This window comes from Tiliqua scincoides, chromosome 15 (genome assembly GCF_035046505.1).
Source record: "Tiliqua scincoides isolate rTilSci1 chromosome 15, rTilSci1.hap2, whole genome shotgun sequence".
Classification (NCBI taxonomy): Eukaryota; Metazoa; Chordata; class Lepidosauria; order Squamata; family Scincidae; genus Tiliqua; species Tiliqua scincoides.
Window position 1 is genome coordinate 5,066,144 of NC_089835.1, and position 22,419 is coordinate 5,088,562.

The 22,419-nt window shown below is 55.3% G+C and overlaps 2 protein-coding genes across 3 annotated transcripts; one reads left to right on the forward strand and one right to left on the reverse strand.

Moving 5' to 3' along the window:
• Window positions 1–2,127: 2,127 nt before the first annotated feature.
• EIF1AD (eukaryotic translation initiation factor 1A domain containing) lies at window positions 2,128–7,093 on the forward strand. 2 transcript variants are annotated; one of them, XM_066610328.1, is made up of 7 exons: window positions 2,128–2,193; window positions 3,790–3,881; window positions 4,479–4,653; window positions 5,234–5,342; window positions 5,467–5,575; window positions 5,876–5,929; window positions 6,372–7,093. In XM_066610328.1, exons 3-7 carry the CDS (start codon window positions 4,567–4,569, stop codon window positions 6,520–6,522), a joined length of 510 nt encoding a protein of 169 aa, XP_066466425.1. In that variant the 5' UTR covers window positions 2,128–2,193; window positions 3,790–3,881; window positions 4,479–4,566; the 3' UTR covers window positions 6,523–7,093. The 2 variants fall into 2 exon arrangements, with proteins under 2 accessions (XP_066466425.1, XP_066466427.1); XM_066610330.1 differs by having other exon boundaries at window positions 6,375–7,093.
• Window positions 7,094–8,657: 1,564 nt separating this feature from the next.
• LOC136635091 (U4/U6.U5 tri-snRNP-associated protein 1-like) lies at window positions 8,658–20,714 on the reverse strand. The gene is made up of 20 exons (XM_066610192.1): window positions 20,456–20,714; window positions 19,109–19,163; window positions 18,817–18,872; window positions 17,995–18,121; window positions 16,888–16,993; window positions 16,309–16,386; window positions 15,873–15,972; window positions 15,619–15,764; window positions 15,154–15,360; window positions 14,830–14,951; window positions 14,222–14,367; window positions 13,251–13,381; window positions 12,650–12,823; window positions 12,064–12,174; window positions 11,734–11,821; window positions 11,496–11,586; window positions 10,655–10,790; window positions 10,051–10,140; window positions 9,603–9,724; window positions 8,658–8,937 (listed from the first exon to the last, which is right to left on the reverse strand). The coding sequence occupies exons 1-20, from the start codon at window positions 20,700–20,702 to the stop codon at window positions 8,919–8,921; spliced, it is 2,352 nt and encodes a 783-aa protein (XP_066466289.1). The 5' UTR covers window positions 20,703–20,714; the 3' UTR covers window positions 8,658–8,918.
• Window positions 20,715–22,419: the final 1,705 nt, after the last annotated feature.

Below are 22,419 nucleotides of genomic sequence, written 5' to 3' on the forward strand. Positions count from 1 at the left end.
CAGCAATAAAAATACAGTCAGGAATTCCTGACCAGGTTAGCTATCCCTCCCACTAACCCTGCTAATTCCCTAGGATCAATGGTTCCCTACCCTGGGATTCAGTATCCACTGGGTTTTCCAGGAACCTAATCCCAGCAGATACTGAGAACTGCCTGTACATCCTATGTAGAGGTGCCCCTTCCCAGTTGTCATGCTCAGGAGTGGAATAATTTCAGTCTTAACCCTGTGTTTGTGTTACTGCCCTGAGCGCCTTCTCCTGTAACCCACAAAAAAAGTATTGTGTTGCCTACTAACATTTTGTTGTGGGAAAGAAGGGGTGGAAGGTTTGCAGAGGGAGTCTTTCGGTGGTGAGAGAATTTTCTGCTCTTAAGAGGCCAAAGAAGTAAGTCTTGCATCTGCGGAAGAGGCAAGCCTCCCTCCTCACCATCCCATCTGCAGAATTGGGATTATGGTCGCGTAGGGTTATAATCTGTACATCATGAGATGGGAAGTGCTTTTGAGTGCTTGAACAAATGTTAAACATAATGTAGGAACAGCACTTGAAAAATAGATACCAAGTTAAGTGTTGCAACAGGTGGAGGAAATATGTTTCTTTGCTAGGGTTGGGCATCTACTGGGACAGCGTCCTCCACTGATGCCCAAGAAAACTTAAAGTCAGTACCTTGTTTGAGCTGAAGGGCCTGGGGTTGTTAGAGCAGAGAGCTCCCCCTTTGAAAGGTTCCCTGCTCAGTTTGCTGGGGTTCATGGCTGTTACACTAACACCGACGTTTTAAGTATTTGTACACTACTAATAAAATGGTGTGATCTTGCCTGAATTATACTGTGGGACTCTGATTATTTATATCTTGCCTAAGCATGACTTGCAAATAATGGCTCACAATAAAATTGCAATGATGACCTAAATAAATAAATGCAAGCATCAAGACAACTGAATAAAAGGTAAAGAGTGTTATGCGGGATGGAAAGAGACCACTGACACCAAGCTAAGTTTAAGGCTTTTTATTAGGAGGAATGGAACCTGAACCAAACAAATGGAAAGATCTTATTTCAGATTCTCCCAATTGAGAGAAGACCTCAGGCAGGCAGGAGGCAGCAGGACTTGAGGCAGGCCAAGGGCTGGAGGCTTGATGGAAGTTCCCTTCTGGTTCTCAGCTCCAGCAAGAGGCTCTCTCAGCTTTCCTGCAGAGCTCAGGGTCCAGCTCTCTGCAGCTCTTCCCTGGTGGTCTCTCATCCTGCAGCTTGAAGCTCCTCTGGCCAGCTCTTTCCTGATGGTCTCTGAGCTTTGTGCTGGTGCAGCCCCTTTTATAGCCTCAGTGGCTCTGCACGCAGCAGCCTCTACCATTCCTCCAGTGGTACTGCAGCCTTCTCTCCTGCAGCAGTTTTCCATTTGGTCCTCCAACTCTCAAGGGCTTGTTGCAAGGTACTCAGTTCACCTTCCTCAACAGTGGGCCCATTGGCTCAAACAAAACTTTATAATGTTTGGCTCAGACAAACTCAGCCTGACTGTCTATTGGCTCATGAAAGGCGCAGGCTACGATGCCCTCAGGCCAATTTGCAGCAGTCAACTGAGCCCAAGTTCTGCACATATCAAGAGGAAAGAACGCCATCAGTTTTAAAAAAAACAACACCAGAACTGCATCCCGAGAAGGGAGGGAAAAGTGGAAAGAAACAAAAAGGGTTTCAAACCCTTTTTCCTCTGTGGATCAGTAATGCAGGGAACACAAGAGCCCAGAGGATCCACCAAAGGCATGCCTTTTTCCAGTGGGCTGCTCCCTCCCCCACAAGGGAGGTGTTCCAAGGTGTGTGTCCTATAAGCAGGTTGAAACCTGGGCTGTGTCTGTCTCACTCCCCAGAAATTAACAGGGCAGTCTTGAAAAATTCTGGTTATACCAGTTTCACAGGACAGCTGCTTTGGGTGGGAAGCGGATATCATCATCATCATCATCATCATGAAGAAGATGAGGAAGAAGAAGATCATCATCTTCATCATCAGCCGGTTGGGGGTTTGCAGCCCCCTTTCCCCAGAGGGCGGAACGGCTCAGAGGGGGAACGTTGGTGCGCAGCGGTGGCGCCCGGGGGGACCCCTTTGGCCGACGCGCCCAGCAGCTGCGCCGGAAGTCGGACGCTCCGGAAACCGGAAGTGCACCATTTCTCCTGCTCCGGAGCGGAGGGAAGGCGCCTGTTCCCGAGCAGGTGCGGGGGGAGCGGGAGGAAGAGCCCCGGGGGGTTGAACTGCGGCTCTCCTTCTACTCTGGGAGACGGGGGAGGTTGGTGGCAGGCCTGCCTCGCAGGGCTGTTGTGCGACCTGGCCTGCGGGACTCCCCGCCACGAGGCCTGGTCTTCTCAGCTCCTTTCGGTGCCTGGTTCATGCGGGAGAGGACTGGGCGCAGGGCCTCTGCCTCTGAGGGCCACCAGCTTGTGGACCTCCCTGCCACAAGATGGGGGTCTGTTTCGGAGCCTGGCCCATGCAGGAGAGCAGTGGGGCCTCTGCGGACCAGTGGCTCGTGGAACGCCCTGCCACAAGATGGGGGGTGTCAGATTTGTAGCCAGGCCCACACAGGAGAGGTTAGTCTGGGCAGTGGGTTCTCCACCTTTTGAGAGCTCATGGAACTCCCTGCCACAAGATGGGGGTCCGATTCGGAGACTGGCCCACACAGGAGTGCAGCGGGGCCTCCGCCTTTGAGAGCCAGTGGCCTGCGGAACTCCCTGCCACAAGGCATGCTCAGATTCAAAGCCAGGCCCCCTCAGGAGAAGTCTCAGCCGCAGGGTCTCTGCTTCTGAGAACCAACCAGTGGCTGGTGGTTCTCCCTGCCCCAGGGTGTGGCCTCATCTGGATGCCTTTCAGAGCCAGATTCAGGGGGGAGAGGTCTGGCAGTGGGGTCTCCGCCCTACAAGCTGGAATGGAGCCCCCAGCTTCAGAGGCAGCCTACCTCTGAATATAGCAGGTTGAGTTCTCAGCACCAGGTGCTGAGAGACAAATTGAGTGTGTGTGTGTGTTGGGGGGGTGGCTTCCTGTGGGCTTTCCTGATCCTCTGACTTGCTGCTGTTAGGATGCCAAACCAAATCGGTCTTTGTTCTGATGCAACAAGACCTTACAGAGAAGCAGACAAACCTGGCACAAATAACTTTGGCAACAAAAGTTGTGATGGTTGAACTCTGTGTCTGTGTGTGGTGACAGATTAACATCACCCCCCCACCCCCAGTTGAGCTGTAAGTACCAGGTGCTGGGAGACAAACACACCAACCCTTGCACTTTTGTCGATTCAGGAGCATGATGAAAGTCAAAAATGGGTGACTGTCCAAGCAGAGCCTGGCTTAGCTTGCAGGTTCATTTGTCCAGCAAAAACATGACACATGTGAATGCTGCAAAACCCAAATAAACAGAAAGGAAAGAAAAATAAAACCCAAATAAACAGAAGTGCAAGAAAAACAAACAGAAGAACGTTGACAAGCGTCACGGGAGGTCACATGAGCAGAGCAAAGCAAGTGGGTGAAATTTGAAATGTGGTTATAATTTAAACCAGTTGAAACAGCAGAGCGATGAAGGTCAAGTGGATGAAAGTCAAGGTGTAGTTGTAGTATGTGGGGGCGGGCTTGCTTCCCTATCAGGGCTGTGGTCTTTCCTGAGCTGCTAGGATGCCAAACGGAATGAGCCTTTGCTCTGATCTGAGAAGCAGACAAGCCCGGCACAAATAACTTTGGCAACGATAAGGTTGTGATGGTTGAACTCTGTTTAGATGCTGTGTGTGATGACAGACTAATGTCGCCCCACACCCACCCCCTTTCCAGCTCTTTCAGAACTGTGAATGTCCCAGGGAGTGAAATCAGCTCTGGATCCTCAGCCCCTGAACTTGGACGACGTCGGCTGGTTCCGGAAGCAGGTCTGTGCCTGACTGGGGTGCAGGGGGTGGGGATTCTGCCTGTTTCTTGAGCGGGGGGGGGGGGGGGGCAGATCAGGATGGCTGAATTCATTATCCACAAATCTGCATGTGGGGGGGGGGGGTGTTCTGAGTGCTCCATCTCATCCCTGAATGCAACCTGGTTTTAGGAGATGGCTTGCCAGGGAGCGACAACAGGGCACAAGTCTCTTGTTGTCTTGTGTGCTCCTGAGGCATCTGGTGGGCCATTATGAGACAGAGAAAGCTGGATGGGCCTTTGGCCTAATCCAGCGGGGCTCTTCTGATGTTCCTACATGAGAATAAAAGGTTTTTTCTGTGTAATGACATCACTTCCTGCTGTCTGGAGGTGAAATCAATGCTATTCAGCCCACTATATGAAATGGGTTTGACACCCCTGGGCTAGACCTTTGTATTTTCTGCCAGCCGGTCCCTGGGTGAAGTCTTTGAAGAACACAAGGAACAGGCCTGGCCCCTGCTGTCATTTGACCCCCGTACAGCATCGCGCCCGCTTCTGTTGCTAGCTGGGCTTGTCTCAGGCTGCCCTGCCATGCCCCTCATTTCTGCCCTTTCTTCTTGCAGCCTGCCAGAGACTGGGCACACCCTGCAAGCAGATTCTCACCTCACTCCCCCCAGCAGAGAGACGGTTCCCCAGGGTTAACGAACCAGCATGTCGCAGGCCACAAAGCGCAAGCACGTGGTAAAGGAAGTTCTAGAAGAGTACGTGGTGCCTTCGGAGCGACAGCAAATTGTCCGGGTAAGATAAGAGCAGGGCCTGCAGGGCACAGGAGTAAATTGTATCTGGGTCTGGGGTAGAAAAGAGGGCCTAGGAGCCAAAGCTGGAAATTTCATGGGCTCTGACGTTTTCCTAAGAGGCCTACCCTGTGCGTATCTTGTGCCTGGACCAGCTGTGGCTTCTGGGTTTGGGGTTTCTTGCTCTGTATAGGTCCTTGATATCCACTTGGGATCTGTTCCAGGATCCATCGCATGGCTGGACCAGAAGTGTGTTCTAGTCATGTCCTGGAGGTCCTGTGAGGCCCTCCCCACAGACTCTATTAACCACAGAAATTGGTATCCACAAGGGGTCTTGGAACAGATCCCCTACTGAAATCCGTGGATACCAATCCTGTGGATAAGAAGGGCCCATTTGATCCCCTTGTGGTTCTAGAGTGACCCCCAATTTGGCCGCAGCCAGAGTTACAAAGAGATTTGCTTTCCGTCTTGAGCACGTGGGGAGGGCTCACTAACTGTCCCCCAAATGTAATGACTGGCTTTTGCCAAATGCTTGGAACCCTCTGTGGATATTTATAGGGGGCAATCTCTCCTTTCCCCTCCAGGTTTTGGGAACACCCGGCAACAACCTCCATGAGGTGGAGACGCCAGAGGGGGCACGATTCCTCGTCAGCATGCCGACCAAATTCCGCAAGAATATTTGGATCAAGAGAGGTTAGTGGGAGGGGGGGGCTGCCTTCTCTACTGCAAGTGCACACATTTCTCCACCTCTCATCCAATTCTCTCTCCCCCCCCCCCCCAATCTTCTGCTTCAGTCAGTCTCCCTTTTCCTTTCCAGGTGATTTTCTGCTGGTGGATCCCATAGAAGAAGGGGAGAAAGTCAAAGCAGAGATCAGTTTTGTCCTATACAAGGACCATGTTCGTTACTTGAAGAAGGAAGGATACTGGTAAATGTCACTGTGCAAGGCTGGCTCTGGAGCTATGGAGTTCTCCCCCCTCCCCGTCCTGTGAGGCCCTCCCCACAGATTTGACTATCTGTGGAAATCTCTAGCCCAGGAAGCTACCTGGCTAAGCTGGGATTTGAACCTAGATCTTCCAAGTCCAACTCCCAAACCACCACACCATCCTGGCTTTCATTTTAGAAAGATGGGATATAAGTTTGTTTTTTTTTAATAGATAAAAATATCTTCTTTCCATTCCGGTTTCTAGCTGGGATAGATCTCACCCATGTTGTTTTCCTTCCACAGGCCAGAGGCCTTCTTGAGCAATGCTGCAGAAACTCAGAGCTGTGCTAAGGACAGGTAACTGTTGGCGTCAGACTCCTGGAGTGGGCGGGGAGGAGAGAAGGCAGCTCTCAGGGTATGGTCTTAGTACCTCCAAGAAGGTGCAGGAGCGTATGGTTTTACATGGGCAACTTCCAATAACTGGGGAGTGAGTGGTGACCTCCAGCCCCTTTGGCTGAGGGGATGTTGGAAGCTGGAATAACAAGTGTTCAGGCCTTGCCGCAGCTGGGATGTTTATTTCACATTTTCATACTCCTCCAAGGAGCTCAGAGTGTGGTCTACATAGTAGGCACCATTGAACACAGTGGGCCTTGCTTCCGGGAGATCTGCCTAGTGTTGTAAACCTGTTGGATAGTACTGATGCTTCAAGAAGCTAACAGATGGACCTCTCAGTCTTAGACGAAGCCAGGAAGCCAACTAGAAGCTGCCCAAATACTTCATGCCTGTGTTTTTGTTCCAGAAGGGTGCAAAGCCCGCCCCGTTCTGCAGGGGAGGAAGACTCCGAAGACGACGATGCCGACCTGTTTGTGAACACAAACCGGGCAAATTACGGCTACACGGAGAGCGAGGACAGCAGCGAGTCGGAAGAAGAGGAGGAAGAGGACAAGTAACAGGGAACAGAGCCTGAGCCAGCCTGGAGCGTTTGTCCAGCAGCAGGGAAGGGAGTGTCTGCTACGCTATCCAGCCTCTTTTTGTTAGCGTGGACCAGTTGCTGTCCCCCATGGCAATTTTTGCAGGGAGGCCACGTTCAGAGACACTTGCAGTCGGCCAGGGCTGCTTTTCCGACAGTGCGCGGACCTCAAGCTTGACGTAACACCCAAACCTCTTTTTGCCTTATTTAATAAACCAGACTGCAAACCGGCTGCCTTGGCGGGTGGGCTTAAGAGACTAGCAGCAGTTGCCCATTTGAGAGAGAACAAGCAGGGATGATTTTGAGACCTCTCTCAAGCAGTTCTTGGGGGAGTTTGACTGATATGCGGCTGCACAGCAAAACCTGAAAGGCTAACATGTAACGTGTGAAGCTGCTCTGAATTCTTAGAGGTCTTTGTCTCTTGCTTTCTCTCCCCCCGCCTGCGTTTCTGATGTGCTTGCAGCCCCCCCTCTTGTGCTGGCATGGCTGGTTCCTGTCTACTGTTGTAGATTTTGTTTTGTATTCCAATAAAAAAAAAACGTTTCAATCAACTTCAAGTGCTAGAAAGTGGTGGGAGGAAGCTGTAATTCAGGGGATTTCCTAACCCGGGCGGTTCGAAAGCTTTTTAGCACTAGGATCCACTTTTTAAAATGAACCTATCAAGAGCTGCCTAGCTTTATGAGACTTTAAAAAAAAAAAAGCGATCTAAAATATTTTGTTTACAATTATTTTATTTACTTATTTGCAAAAGCTTGATCCATTTCACGTAAGGAGGCAGCCGAGTACACTTCTGTACCGCAGCAAGTCATGGACTCTTCGCTCACAACAGGAGAGGAAACTGAACACATTCCACATGCGCTGCCTCCGACGCACCCTCGGCATCACCTGGCAGGACAAAGTTCCAAACAACACAGTCCTGGAACAAGCTGGAATCCCCAGCATGTATGCACTGCTGAAACAGAGACGCCTGCGTTGGCTCGGTCATGTCGTGAGAATGGATGATGACCAGATCCCAAAGGATCTCCTCTATGGAGAACTTGTGCAAGGAAAGCGCCCTACAGGTAGACCACAGCTGCGATACAAGGACATCTGCAAGAGGGATCTGAAGGCCTTAGGAGTGGACCTCAACCGGTGGGAAACCCTGGCCTCTGAGCGGCCCGCTGGGAGGCAGGCTGTGCAGCATGGCCTTTCCCAGTTTGAAGAGACACTTTGCCAACAGTCTGAGGCAAAGAGGCAAAGAAGGAAGGCCCACAGCCAGGGAGACAGACCAGGGACAGACTGCACTTGCTCCCGGTGTGGAAGGGATTGTCACTCCCGAATCGGCCTTTGCAGCCACACTAGACGCTGTTCCAGAACCACCTTTCAGAGCGCAATACCATAGTCTTCTGAGACTGAATGTTGCCAACAACATGAGGGGCTTAGTGATGTGACCCAACCTTCACCTGCCCCCCCTACCTGTCAGTTGATGGACTGGGGAAAAAAACCATATGAGAAAGGAGACGCTGAAACATTGATCTCCCTATTTGTACACAAGCTTGCCAACTGCAGGAGCTCAGCTCTTTGCAGGACAGTTAGCAGCTGTCAGATTTTTGACTGAGCTTTCCATCCCCCATGTTTTCACTGGAGGCTCTGTGGGAGCTGAAATTAAATCACTGTAATTATTAGAGAGAGCAGGAAAAGTGCTAGCATGCTAGGAAGCCTGGCACTAGTGAAAGCTGGCACAATTGCAAAGAACCTGAGCCGGGCTGGAGCACAAGCTCCTGGTACCTCCTGAAGGGCCACACCAGATGCCTCCCCTTTTACCTGGTGGTGCTCTTGTCCAGTGCCTTCAACCTTTTTTGTTCCTGTGTTGCCGCGACCCCACAACTAAGGCTTTGTGACCCCATTGGGGTCATGAAGACCACCACTGTCCCAGCCCTTTCTCCAAAAGAGGGCAGGATTTTCTTTATGGAGGAGTAACTTTATGAATAACTGACTTCAAGGAGAAGAGTTGCAGCTCTTCCCCCCCGGCTCCAAGGGCAGCCTTACTAAGTTTCCTCCTTGAATACCTGCCAGAAAGCACACTTTGAAGTCTTACTGTTTGTGGGGAACAGAAGAAAGATGCCTGAACACAAGTGACAAGGCGGCCACTTTTATTCCAGCTATTTAGTTGCAAGTATAGATACAAAAAAAAAAAGTTCTTACAAACTCCATTTCACAACTATATACACATACAAGATGCTCCCCTCTGTCGAAGTGTGGGGTGAAACAGCTCAATGGCAGAGGTCCGTCGGGAGCAGAGGATACAGGCGCTCTGTAAGATGTGACCCCCATCACGACCGAGCAGGACGCGAGGCTCCTGGGAGTAAACACTTCTGTCCAAGGCAGGTGACAGCTTCATTTGGTGATGGTGTTTCTGTGGGGGAAGGGGAGAGGTTAATGAGAGGACCCAATTTCAGGACAGACCACCCGCCCAGAACAACTGCTCCCTTGTCCAATCACTGCCAAGAGTGAGTGGAAAAGGGAAGAGAACGAACTACAAAGGCCAGGAAGATGACTGCATCAAACCTCAGCTGTTCAGCGACTACTTGCCCACACTCCTGTATTTACATGAGAAGAGCTTAGGTGGATCAGGCAAAGCTTCCTGCATGTCACAGTGGCCCACCAGATGCCTCCAGGAGCACACGAGACCTTTGCAACCTGTTCCAGCTCCCTCGCACCTGGCATTCTGAGATAGCCCACGCCAGAACCAGGAGGTTGCGCGTAGCCATCACAGCCTATAACCTGCGATGGACTTCTCCATCAAAGGTACCTAAGCCTTAAGGTGCCCTCACCATATCCTGTGGCAGGGTGTTCACAGATTAATTACACACTGGATCAAGAAATACTTGGTCTTCACTCTCCCGCCACTCAATTTAAGTGGCCATCTCCTGGTTTTGGTGCTAGGTGAGGGAAAAGAACATCCCTCTATCCGCTCTCTCCATCCTAGGAGTAATTTGTTCTTGTGGTGAGATCCCGCTACTTGTGGGGCAGCCATATCCATCTACCCCCACCAACCCAGAGGCACCCCCCAATCCTTACGCATTCATGCTCTTTCCGCTACCACTGAGGACAATGTAGGGTGTTTTCTGAGCCTTCTGCTTCTCCTGCAGCAAGGCTACAGTGCCCAAGGGGGTGTCGCTGGAGCTCATCTTCTTCAGGAGCTGTGGGGGGGGGGGGGGGAGGAACAGAAGGCAAAATGAGTCAGTATTTTTCCTCCTTAACCAGCAAGATGTGCAGTTCAAGACTGCCCAAAACGAGAGGCACCCCCCAAAAAGACACACTCTTTCCGAGAGCTTCGTGAAACAGAACTGGCACTGAACAGGAGGGCAGCGTGGCAACTTTTGGGGCGAGGGATCAATGGTGGGAACCAGCCCCAACTAGCCCTTCAGCTGCTCTCAAGTGCTCTTGAGCCCTGCCTCTGACATCCACAGGCTTGTGGAAAAGGGAAAAAGGACACTGGGACTGGCCAATGCACCCCCTCACTCACCGCCTCTTCATCCAGCTTCTTCATGCGCCGTTCTGTCTTCATCTTGCCAGACCCCTTGCCATGGAAGCGGTGGGAGAGCTGCCGGAATGCCTGGAGTAAGAGCACAGGAGGGGAAAAAGAAAGCAAAGGAGGTGGATGGCTTCTTCCAGGCCACCCACCAAGCCCCAAATGCCTTTAGAACTATTTTTCCCTCTCATGTATATAGACACAATTTGACTAAAATTCCTTTCCAGCAGGCAGCTGATCTACTGGAGAGCGCATTATCTCACCAGAGTGGGAATGTGTACTACTAAACTCTGGGAACGTGATTGGTGAGCATTGCCAGTACATGAGAACATCAGCCCTGGTGGATAAGGTCAAGAGCCCGCCTAGTCCAGCTTCCTACGTCTCACAGTGGCCCACCAGATGCCTCGACAAGCACACAAGAGTCCATATATCCTGTTGCCACTGGCACTCAGAGACAGCCCACTTATAAAACCAGGTTGCATTCACCCACTGTGACTTGTAGCCCGTGGTGGACTCTTCCTCCATAACTCTGTCCAACCCCCTTTTCAAGGCACCCAGGTGCCATCATCACATACTGTGGCAGGCAGTTCCATAGTACCTCCTTGGGTGTCAGTTTGCGGCCCGTCTCATCCACGTATTCTATCTTGACATCTGGCTTGTAGCCATCTTTCTCCTTGAAGTCCTGTGTGAAGCCCCGGTACTCTTCCCGTCTACTGTACTTGTCGTCGATAGCCCTGGAGAAGAGAGAACATCCGTTGTTTTTTTTTGCTCTTATTCTTTTCATTACTCATCACACTCTACAAATGCAATTTTCAACTGGTGTGCCGCAAAAGGTCCCCAGGTGTGCCACAGGACTTTGGAGCACAGTGGTTGAAAACAGCTGAAAAACTTCTGGGTTCTACAGCTCTGTTTCTAGGGCAACTCTCTGTCGTGACAAATGGTTTGTTCCTCTTTCTCTACCAGGCAAGAAAATTTGTGACCGCAGCCAGTTGCCCTACAAACAGAGCCGCAGAACCCAAGAAGAGCCTCCTGGAAGCCGGAAGTGACATCACAAGAGGCAAAGACCCTCGGGAAGACCACAGAGGTCAGTGTGCCATGAGCAGAAAAGCATTGAAAATCGCTGCTCTACGTGCACTGATGGCACAAGACTACTACATCTCTACAGGGACAAGATGAATCCATCCAGCCACGGCAGAGCACATCCTGTCTTCGCTGGAGAAGGAAGCCAGGGCCGCAGGCCTAGGAAGGGAAGACTGGGCCTTCCACGTTAATGGCCTGGACCCAGCAGGAAGGCAGAGCAGGTGCAGAAGGTCCCCAATTCTGTCAGGCAGGGGAGTCCATGCTGGTTTTGACTCTGCCTAAAGCTCTCCAAACTGAGATGCACAGAACTGCCCTTGTGGCACCGAAGCAGCCTGCGCCCCCTTCCCTACCCCACTCACATCTTGTCCTCGATGCAGTAGACCGCAGACGGCAGTGACTTGTTGGGCGCCTTCACTCTCGCCACCTTCTGCACCGTCGTCTCCAGCAAGCCTGTCAGAGAGAGAGGGAAGCAGCAGAGGTGGGACCAGCAGGCCAGGGAAAGGCAGGCTTGTGCAGAAACGAGAACAAGACCCAGGCAAGACCCTTGCGGCAAGACCCAGGGGACCCGCCTCCACCCCACAGGCTCCTCCTACGTACCTTTGTTCTGGCACAGCATCAGGGCGGCCGCCAGTCCCCTGTTGACGATGGGCTCCTCGTCCAAGATGGTGGTGGAGGACGCTGAGAACTAGGGACCAGAAGGGGGCAGCGAGAGCGTGAGGTCAGCACACACTGCCCTGTTCAAGCCGAAAAGGGCGAGGTCTTTCCCTGGGGCTTTCCCTGGGACCTTTCCAGGGGCTTTCCCTGGGACTTTAGGGTGCCCAGCAGCCACTCCCCCCCCCACTCCTGCTTTGGGGTGGCTGCTGCGGCAGCACAGAGAGGTGGCAGCCCTGCACAGCCCCTTCCTGGCGGAATCCCCAGCAGACTCACGTCTTGCTGCTGCTTCTCCTCATCCAGGTTGACGGTGCTCCAGCCGAGGTTCTCCTCGCCGTCCGAGTCGGAGCCTCCGTTCGCAGATCTCTCGTCGTCTCGCTCAAAGTCCTGGTTTATTTGGGGGGGGGGGAGGACAAAGAGACACGTTACACTTGAGGTGCTGCCGCGTCCTCCCACGGGCCTGACGGCCGAGCCCAACAACTCCCAGAGTTTTCCTTCTCACGCCAGGCTGACCTCCCTGCACTTCTCCGGGGCTCTCCATACTGTGTTCCGAGGGCCAGATCCAGCGTGTGGCCGAATCCGCACCCTGGGTGAGTGGAACATCTGCTCTGCTGGGGAACCTCCTTACCGTGCTGTTGAGCTCCCCCAAACCGCGTGCCGGCCTGCTGCCTCTGGGCTTTGCGCCTGGATTTTTGGGCAGATGCGGCTGGCCCGCGTGCAGTTTGGGTTGTGGGGACGACAGGAGGGGAGGGACGACGCACACCACCCCCAGCCCCTGGGAGGAAGGGTGTCGGGGTGCTGCCGTCGCCTCTCAGGAACCGGCACGGCCCTGTCAAGCTCCGGCCAAGGAGGAGGGTCCTACCATCAGCTCTTCCTGGTCCTCGCGGTTGCCAGCCAGCCCGTAGGTGGGGATCTCGCCCAGCGTGCGACAGAACTCCGAGGTGGCGTTGAAGACAATGGCCCCCTTCCTCTCCAGCTCCTCGTCGTCCTCCTGGCTTTTTCGGCTGGTCTCCAGCTTCTTCGCTATTTCTATGACCTGAGAAGTGGGGGGGTGGGGGGTGGAACAGGGGAGGTCGTGGTCAACGACACAGAGCAAAGCGTGGAGGGTGGAGCCCCCACCCCAGCCCAGAGACTGCCCAAAGAGTCCCTGCAGAGGCTGATCTGATTGCTCCCCCCATGACCTGCAAACCGAAGAACGCACCCCAAATCATCCTATCTTGCCCAGCATGCTCGAGGCAGCCCCACTGCTGCTGCTCCCCCCACTTTCTGGGCTTGCAAAGGAACTATGGAGGAGAGTGGCAGACCAAAGCTCTCTCCCCACCACACTTTTTCCTACTCAATTCCCTGCTGACTCCCTTCCCAGAGAAGCACCTCAGCCACCCTCCATCTGTCCCCCTCCCTACACAGTGACTGTGGAACAGGCCTCCGGCCCTTCTGTGAGATTCTCTCCCCAGGGAACCCACCTTCTCCCCACTGTCCTTCAGCTGCTGGATCTGCCTCAGCTTCCGGCCTTTCTCCAGCTGTTTCTGCAGCTCCAACTCAGCCTCGTCCTCCTCCAGGGCAGGGGGTGAGTCCAGGCCCTGTACAGCATCCTCTGTCGAGAGAAGAGAAATAGGTTGGTCCACCACTGGCATGCAGAACTACTCTGAGAAACCAGGCAGACCTGGGGAGAGTGCGCAGACTCCACACGGACTGTGGCCCCAGCTGGGAAGCAATTTTTTTTCTCATTAACTTAAAGTTAAAGGACTTTACTTAAACAACTGTTACCCTGCACATGGCTGATCTTGTCTGATCTCGGAAGCTAAGCAGAGTCAGGCCTGGTTAGTACTTGGATGGGAGACCGCCTGGGAATACCGGGTGCTGTAGGCTTCTACCATGATCTCGGAAGCTAAGCAGGGTCAGGCCTGGTTAGTACTTGGATGGGAGACCGCCTGGGAATACCGGGTGCTGTAGGCTTATACCATGATCTCGGAAGCTAAGCAGGGTCAGGCCTGGTTAGTACTTGGATGGGAGACCGCCTGGGAATACCGGGTGCTGTAGGCTTCTACCATGATCTCGGAAGCTAAGCAGGGTCAGGCCTGGTTAGTACTTGGATGGGAGACCGCCTGGGAATACCGGGCGCTGTAGGCTTATACCATGATCTCGGAAGCTAAGCAGGGTCAGGCCTGGTTAGTGCTTGGATGGGAGACCGCCTGGGAATACCGGGTGCTGTAGGCTTATACCATAGTCTTTCGAGACAGAAGGTTGCCAACCAAGTAAAGACTTGCTGTACAGGGAAGTCAATTCAGACTAGACACAAAGAAGAATTTCCTCCGTACAAGGACAGTGGACCAGTCTACCTTGCGCAGTCGTGGGCTCCCTGGTTGGAGAGCAGGGAAGTTGGACCAGATGCCCTCAGGAGGTGCCTTCCAGCTCACACATCCTACGAACTCACCATCCTCACTGCTGATCTCCATCCTCTCCACCCGGAGGTCGTCCGACTGCGGCACTGGCTCTGAGGCTCCGTTGGAGCCATGTTCGGCGTACCCATCTTCATCCTCGTCCTCCTCTACAGGAACCCTCCTCCCCCGGCCACGGGACCTGGGAAGCCACACAGAGAAACGGGAAACAGGAGCAGTGAAGAAGGCAGGCAGGAACAGTGCTTCTCCCCCTTCTGCCCCCGAGAGGGCGAGAGGAGCCAGGCAGCAGGCTGGGCACTCCCTGCACTCAGATGGGCATCGACAGACCCTTCCACGCTTTCCCTCCTCAGAGCTCAGCTGGGAAAATGAGTTGAAAACCAGGATCCTCCCTCTGACGTGAGCTCCGCAGGCAAGACGCCCAGCCTCGGCTGCAACACAGGGAGAGCCACAGAGCCACGGGCTGTCTAGCTCAACGACTCTCCAGGCAGGAGCCTTTTCTAGCCCTCCCTGGAGGCAGGGATTGGAGGCAAGAAGCGCCACACTCCTTGGAGCTGCCAAGGAGTCTTGCGAGGACCCCACGAGGCAGATGCACCCAATGCTCTTGACATGCTCAGGAGAGCTGCACAAACTGCAGCCCTGTTACCTGGAGCCGAAGTCCCGGTGGCTGCCCTCGCCAGGCAGCGGAAGGAGATGGTCGGCCTTCACTGGCTTCTCCTTCTTGCGGATCTTCTTCACCCGTCGTTTTGTCTTCTTGAAAGTTGCGTTCTGCGGTCAGAAGGGGAAGCGTCAGGGGTCTGCACCAGAAGCTGCCTAAGACCAGCGGCTCCCACCCTGACCAAGGTCACGGCCTCTTGGTGTCCCACAGCGCTAGACCTGAGCCCTCAAGGAGGCACACGTTCACAGGAGACCTTCCGGCCCCTTCCCCACCACACTCCCGATACGAGGAGGTTTCGGCTCCCTCGCCTACCATCTCTTCCGGGGTGAAGTACTCCGAGGCCAGGCGGAGGCCCGGCGTGTCCAGGGTCTGGGCCTGCTCACGGAGGTTGTCGCGGATCTGCTGCAGCTCCCGCTCCCAGGACCCGTCGGCCATCCCCACCGCGTCCAGCTTGAAGGACTTCTTCTTCTCCCCCTCGATCTCCTCGTCATACTTCGACAGGATGTTCTTGTGCTTGCTCTGGGGCCCAAGAGAGACAGGAAAGGAAGCTTGGTCAGCGGAGTCGGGGCGCAGCGCAGGACGGGGAAGCAAATAAGGGAGGAGGGGGGCTGGAATTCTAAGGGGCTGATGAGGCCAACTGGGAGGGTGGTAGAAAATGGCTGTGGAGCAGCAGCCAAGTGCCAAGGGACTGTCTGGAAGGGACAGGGGGATGACAATGACACCAGGACACTCTGCACAGGCTGCCTCCGAAGAGTCAAAACAAGGGCGCTTCCTTACAACCACCATGTCGTCCACGCTCTCCTCTTCCTCGTAGGGCTTGTATTCCGGCTTCTTCTTCCGCAGCTCCACGTTCTTCTTGGCCTTCTCTCTGTCCACCATGTTGACGTTCACGAGGACGTCGCCGCCCTCCTCCTCCAGGACACCTAGGGCAGCAGAACCGCGGTCGGTAGGAGGCCAGCAAACCCACAAAACTCTTACGCTGCCCAACAACAAACGGGTCGACAACAGGACAAGCCCAGCCAAGCCCCTACCTTTGTCTTTGAGCGTCAGAACGACCGTCTCCCCCTCCTGGAAGGAATCTATGGTGTGTTCCACCGTCAGACCCTTCAGGTCTCGAGAGCTGTAGCCGACCTGCCAGAAAAACATTCAGAACAGATGTCAGGATAGCCCAAACTGAGAACTCTCCAGGAAGGGGTCTTTCTCTGCGCCTTGTGAGGCTGCCAGGGGTTGAAACTGGGACCTTCTGCATGCATAAGCAGGTGCTTACGCTGCCTGTCTCCCCCAGCTGTTAATTCACAGCTAGCAGAGTGGAAGATCTCTGCTCCCAATCCTTAAAGTTCAACTGATCCTTCATACTTACGATGGAACTGTTCTATTTAAGTTTATTTGCAACAAAGGCCAACGTTGGCGCGCAACAGAAACAGTGACTGCTGAGGTTATCACAGCTGTGCCCTCAGAGAGCCTCACCTTTTTCTTTTGCCCAAATTCCTCCTCCACAAGGGTGCTGACCCCAAATTCCTGGTCCATCTCCTCCAAGAGCTTGGCCTGATGGGGAAGGGAAACAAGCAAACAAAACATGAATTGCAGCTAAATAAGATGAGAAAGGGAACGTGTGTTTGGATGGGGAAAATACAGGGTGCAGCAGCAATTTTCAACCTTTTTCATCTCATGGCACACTGACAAGGCACTAAAATTATCAAGGTACGCCGTACGGTTTTTGACAATTGACAAGGCACACCATGCTGCCAGTGGGGGCCTCACATCCCTATTGGCCCTACTAATAAACGACTTTCCCTCAAATTCCTGTGGCACACCTGTGGACTACTCGCGGCACACCAGTGTGCCATGGGACAATGGTTGAAAAAGGCTGGGGTAGAGGGAGGGAGCTTCACAGGTGGGGGGAACTCTTGCCCTTTCCCTGCCCAGAGTACAGAGCAGAACATCAAGGACAACTAAAACAGACAGCACCAGCCAATTCCATCAAGAGGATGGTTGGCTTGTGGAGTCCCCTGCCCCAAGTCAGACTGCCCCTTCCCCAGTACCGACCCTCTTCTCGGCCAGCTCCTTCTCCATCTGGAGCTTCCGAGTCTTCTCAATCCAGGCGGCCGTGTCATCCAGCCAGGGGTCATCTTCACCAAGTGACTTGATTTTCCTGCAGGCAGAAAGCCAGAGGGGGTTACAGCAAGTGCTTTGGCTTCTGAGACGCTCACCCCAGGAACAGGAAGCGAGGTCAAGGCACGGAGATGGCGGCTGGAGAATCAGCTCACAGAGGGATAACCCTCTTAGCTGTCTGTAAATGCTAACAGAAAGCAAGAACAGCTAACAGGAAGTGAGTTGGAGAGCAGAAAAATAACACAATGCTTATCATAGAGTACAGCTTTGTGTTATTTTCAGCTCTCCTACTCACTTCCTGTTAGCATTTATAGACAGCAAAGAGCCAGAGAGATACAGGAGACAGAGACAAGAAGGCTACAATCACCGGCAAATGACTCATTTGAGCAACGAGGGGGGAAATTTTTTGAACCGTGAATATTTGAAACCATAGATATGGGATCCACAGATATGGGGGGCCTGTAGAAGGTACTCAAGAGAAGGCACTTAGATCAGTGGTTCTCACACATTTAGCACTGGGACCCACTTTTTAGAATGAGAATCTGCCGGGACCCACCTGAAGTGATGTCGTGACCAGAAGTGACATCATCAAGCAGCAAAATTGTTAACAATCCCAGGTTGCAATTCTACCCACACTTACCCAGGAGTAAGTCCCATTGACTAGCATTGTTAAAAAAATACACACAGTAGCTTGTTAAAAGTACAAGTCTGCCACATTTCCCCAAACGCAGTCACATACCATGGTAGAATCAAGCCTAATATATTAACAAAATATTGAAATGAATGGGGACCCACCTGAAATTGGCTCACGACCCACCTAGTGGGTCCCAACCCACAGTTTGAGAAACACTGACTTAGACGGTTCCCTGCTAGTGTAAGAAACCAGCTGAGGTGGAACCCTGAACTGCCAAGGATCGGAGAGGAGCTTCGGCTAACGTAGCGAAACCTCTGCCCTTTACCAAAGCAAGATCCCTCCCTGAAGCGGGTGAGTTTGTGAGAGCACCAGGGGTTGGGACAGATGAAGCAGCTGGAAAAAAATACCCAAGTTTCTGGTTAAGTAGCCTCTTCTCCTTGGCAGCTGCTAGCTTCTCCCGGATCTCCTCGCGTTGCTTCAGCAATATCGGGTTGATGACGTCAGCCGCCACGGGGTCCTCTTTGCTCCCGGATTCTGAAGAGGGGGAAGAAGATTTGAGGTTACGAAAGCACCTCTAGAAGGGGAGGGAGACAGAGGGCTAACGAGGCAAGGGCAGAAAGCAGGAGTGCCAAAGTCCCATCCCGTGGGTCATCGCAGCAGGTGGTGCGGTCCGGCAGTCACAGATAGGGGGGCTTGGCTTCTAGGAAGAAGGCGGAACTCCCCGGCATTAAGAAAGCAAGCAAGCAAGGCCCTCTGAAAACCCAGAGCTCAGGCACTATGCATTTTTGCTTTAAAAAACTGAATGAGCGTGGAAGACTCAGCACTGGAAAACTTTGAACAGGATCCATACCCCACGTGGTGTTTGTCAGAATATTCAAATGGGGGCTAGTATCTACCCCTCAGTGTGACTGCGGGTTCTCCCACCAAACCACGTACCACATTGTGTCTGTCTGCAAACGGAGGGCATACACTAGCCCTTGGCCTGACTTTTTCTATGAAGGTAACTCTGTCCTTGAATGGCTGCATGAACTGGACATTAAGATCTGATCTAGTCTAACTGATATATAAGTCCGTGTATTATATGCCATACGCTAAATAAAATAAATGAGGATGGAAGAGAGCACCCCCCCCCCCGTCCAACACAATCTACTGGGCAAACCACCCCACCCAGGTGTTCCAGGCCTGAGTTTTCACAATGAGCACAGACGTTCCACCATCGATACACTTACCCTTCTTGATGGAATTTAATTCCAGAGGCTTCAGCCCGAGTTTCGCCCGAAGCTTGCTGAGGACGACAGAAGGAAGAGGCATGTTGTTACCTGGGGCAGGGAAACCAAACCCCCCGGCTGCTCCCAGCCTCTGACTAACTGGGGAGACCAAGGCTCAAACCCCTCTTCAGCCAAGGAGTTCTTGGGCCGGTTGCTTCCGTCTCAAGCTAGCCTGCCTGCAGGGCAGGACGGGAGTCTTCAAAGCTGCAGGGATGCAGAGCGGCAACTGCCTCCAAGCCCGAGTCACACTCACTTTGTCTCCTCAATGCTGAGCGACGCATCTCCTGAGCTGGACTTTGTGCTGGCAGCTGCTTGGGGAGAAGGAGACACCCGTTAGTGGAGGCAGGGAGAGAGTGCTGAAGTGGGGCGCTCTGGTGAACGGAAGCCCTCCTTGTGCGTGTGTGTGTTTGTGCCCCAACTTGGCGAGAGCTCCTCGTTCACAGGGCTGCGGAGATGGAGCAGAAGGCCTCTCCCTGCACCTGAGTGGCTTCCGCCCCTGTGTCAGGAGCCCTGGAGTCAGAGGAGATTCGGGTGGAAGTTTCGTCTCCCCCCACCCCGTCAGGACCCTCCTTCCGAAAGGCTGCCACTGACCACGTGAGACTGCATCATAGAGCCTCAGGTGGTGATTCCTTTATGTTTGTGCACACCTGTGTGTTGTGTGTGTGTGTGTTGTGCAGCCTGCCCTTTGCGCAGTGTTTCCAGCAGGGTGCAGGGAAGGGTTCTGGGTGCCCCTCCACACAGCACTGCCTGGGGCCCAGTGCCTTCTGGGGGAGTGTGGGGGAAACTGGGGGAGGGGCCGACGAGGCACCCTGCCCTGGAGCCTGGGGTGGGGGGGGTGTGGAGTGGGGAGTGGAGGCATTCAGGGCGCAGGGAGGGACCCCAACAGCCCTGGACCCTGGGGGAACTGCTGACACGCCACCCCCACTAGACCCCTCCCCAAGGAGTGAGGGGCGGAGCTTGGGCCTCAGAAGAAGAGAGGGGGCCACTAGTGAGAAGGCGGGGTCTGGTCCCAATGGGCCTCCACAGAGGAGGCAGGGCCTGGTCCCTCAGAAGAAAAGGGGGCAGTTTGGCCCCCAAGCAGCCAGGAGCCACTAGTGAGAAGGCGGGGCCTGGTGCAAATGGGCGGGGCCTCCGCAGAGGGGCGGGGCCTGGTCCCTCAGAAGAAGAGGGGGCAGTTTGGCCCCCAAGCAGCCAGGGGCCACTAGTGAGAAGGCGGGGCCTGGTGCCAATGGGCAGGGCCTCTGCAGAGGGGGCAGGGCCTGGCCCCTCAGAAGAAGAGGGGGCAGTTTGGCCCCTAAGCAGCCAGGGCCAGTAGTGAGAAGGCGGGGCCTGGTGCCAATGGGTGGGGCTCCGCAGAGGGGGCAGGGCCTGGTCCCTCAGAAGAAGAGGGGGCAGTTTGGCCCCCAAGCAGCCAGGGGCCAGTAGTGAGAAGGCGGGGCCTGGTCCCAAGGGGTGGGGGCCTCCTCAGAGGGGGGGCCTGGTGCAAATGGGCGGGGCCTCCGCAGAGGGGGGCGGGGCCTGGCGCCAAGGGGCGGGGCCTCCTCAGAGGGGGCGGGGCCCGGTCCCCGAGGGGGGCTGGGCTTGGCTCGGCGCGGCCCACCTGCGGCGTCGGCGTCGTCGCGCCTGTCGCGCCTGCCCCTGCGCCCTGCTGCGGCCGAGCCCGAGCCGGAGGCCTCCGCGCCCGCGGCGGGGCCGCCCCTGCCGTCCCTGGCGCCGCGCTCGGCCCTCCCGCGGCTGCGCTCGCCCGCGCGGTGCTTGTGCTTCTTGTGCTCGCGGTGGCGCGACGCGGGCGGAGGGTCCTCGGGGGGCTCCGCGCCGCGCTCGCGGTGCCGCTTCGACGCGCCCATGGCTGCGCCTGCGCCTGCGCCCGCCTGCCTGCCCGCCCTTCCGCCCGGAAGTGACGCGCCGGACGCGGCCTGCGGGGAGGGGCGGGGCGGGCGCCGGTGCCCGGATGCTGCTCTGGCGGCGCGCGCGGACGGCACCGGCGGAGGGAGCGCCGCCCTTCCGGAAGGCCCCGCGCGCCGCCGACACGCGTCGCCCGCAGGTGCGCCCGCCCTTCTGCCGACACGTGTCCTCCTGCTCGTGGGAGCGCGCCCGCCTGACACGCGTCTCGGGGAGGCCCTGGCCGCGGGCACGGGGCCGCCACACGTGTCCGCCCGGCAGGCGCCTGTCGGTCTGGGGGGGAGGGGGAGAGACCCCCAAGCCCTCCCCTTCCCCGCCTGTCACTCGCCTGTCATTTGGGGGGAGGGGGAGGGAATCCTAGGCCCTCCCCTTCCCCGCCTGTCACTCGCCTGTCAGTCTGGGGGGGAGGGGGAGAGACCCCCCCAGCCTCCCCTTCCCCCGCCTGTCACTCACCTGTCAGTGGGAGGGGGACAGACCCTCCCCTTCCCTGCCTGTCACTCACCTGTCAGTCTGGGGGGGAGGGGGAGAGACCCCCCAGGCCCTCCCCTTCCCCGCCTGACAGTCTTTGGTGGGGGGGAGACCCCCCCAGCCTTGCCCAGTGAGTTCACCTGCCAGTCCCCCTGGAAGGGGCCGGGGCTGAGAATGTGGGGCAGGCAGAGCTGGCGTGGAGGACTGCAGCCCCCCCCCCCCGCGGTGGGCCTGGCAGGTGACAGCTGGCCTGCCAGCCAGTTTCTCTGCCAGTCTTCTGGGAAGGGGCTCGGAGCGGAGAGGCCCCCTTGCTGTAGACATTGGGGCAGGCGGGCCCCAGTGCGGCCCCAGGCCCTCTTGCTTCACAGGCCCCCTGCGTGTGGCCAGTGTAGCTCTCTGGGAAGGGGGTGGGGAGACCCCCCTGCTCTCAGCCTGGCTGCATGGGGGGGGTGGCAGGCCAGCCCTGGAGGAGCCCTGGGTCCCTCCTGGAGTCTGGACACTTCTTGAGGCTGCTCAGCTCTGCTTGGCCTTTTGCCAGCTCAGCAGTGATGCCCAGGAAAGCATGGACAGGACTGCAGCCTCCGGGCGCCATCCTCACCCTTCCGTCCTGCTTTCCAGCGCTGGCACAGCGGTGCCAATGGACGTGTGCAGTTGGGGGGCACTCGTGGAGGCCTCCTCAAAGTCCGGGAGTGTTTGTTCCTTCCCCTCAGAGCTGCATTGCCCTTAAGTCAGTGCTGGGAAGGGGTCAGGATTGCACCTTCAGTGCCAGGTGTTCTCCCTCCTTTTCCTCCCCCACCCAAGCCCAGCTTGATCCATGACCAGATCTCAGCCCCTTTGTGTTTCAGTATCCAAGTTTCTGAGCCTCAGGCTGCAATCCTCACCTCCCTTCCCTGGGAGTACATCCCACTGAACACAGCTGGACTTACTTCTGAGTAGACCTGCTTAGGCCTGTGCCTAAAGGCACAATCCTAACCTATTTTCCAGCACCGACATAAGGGCAGTGCAGCTCCGAGGTACGGAACAAACATAAAGAGGACAGTTAAGTCACAACCCAATCCTAGCCACACTTTCCTGGAAGTAAGCCCCATTGACACCAGTGGGACTTACTTACGAGTAGACACGCCTAAGATGGGGCTGTCAGTGTCCTGGACCTTTCCTAGGTAGTTCCTGGTATCTCCCCATTCGCCCAGCTGC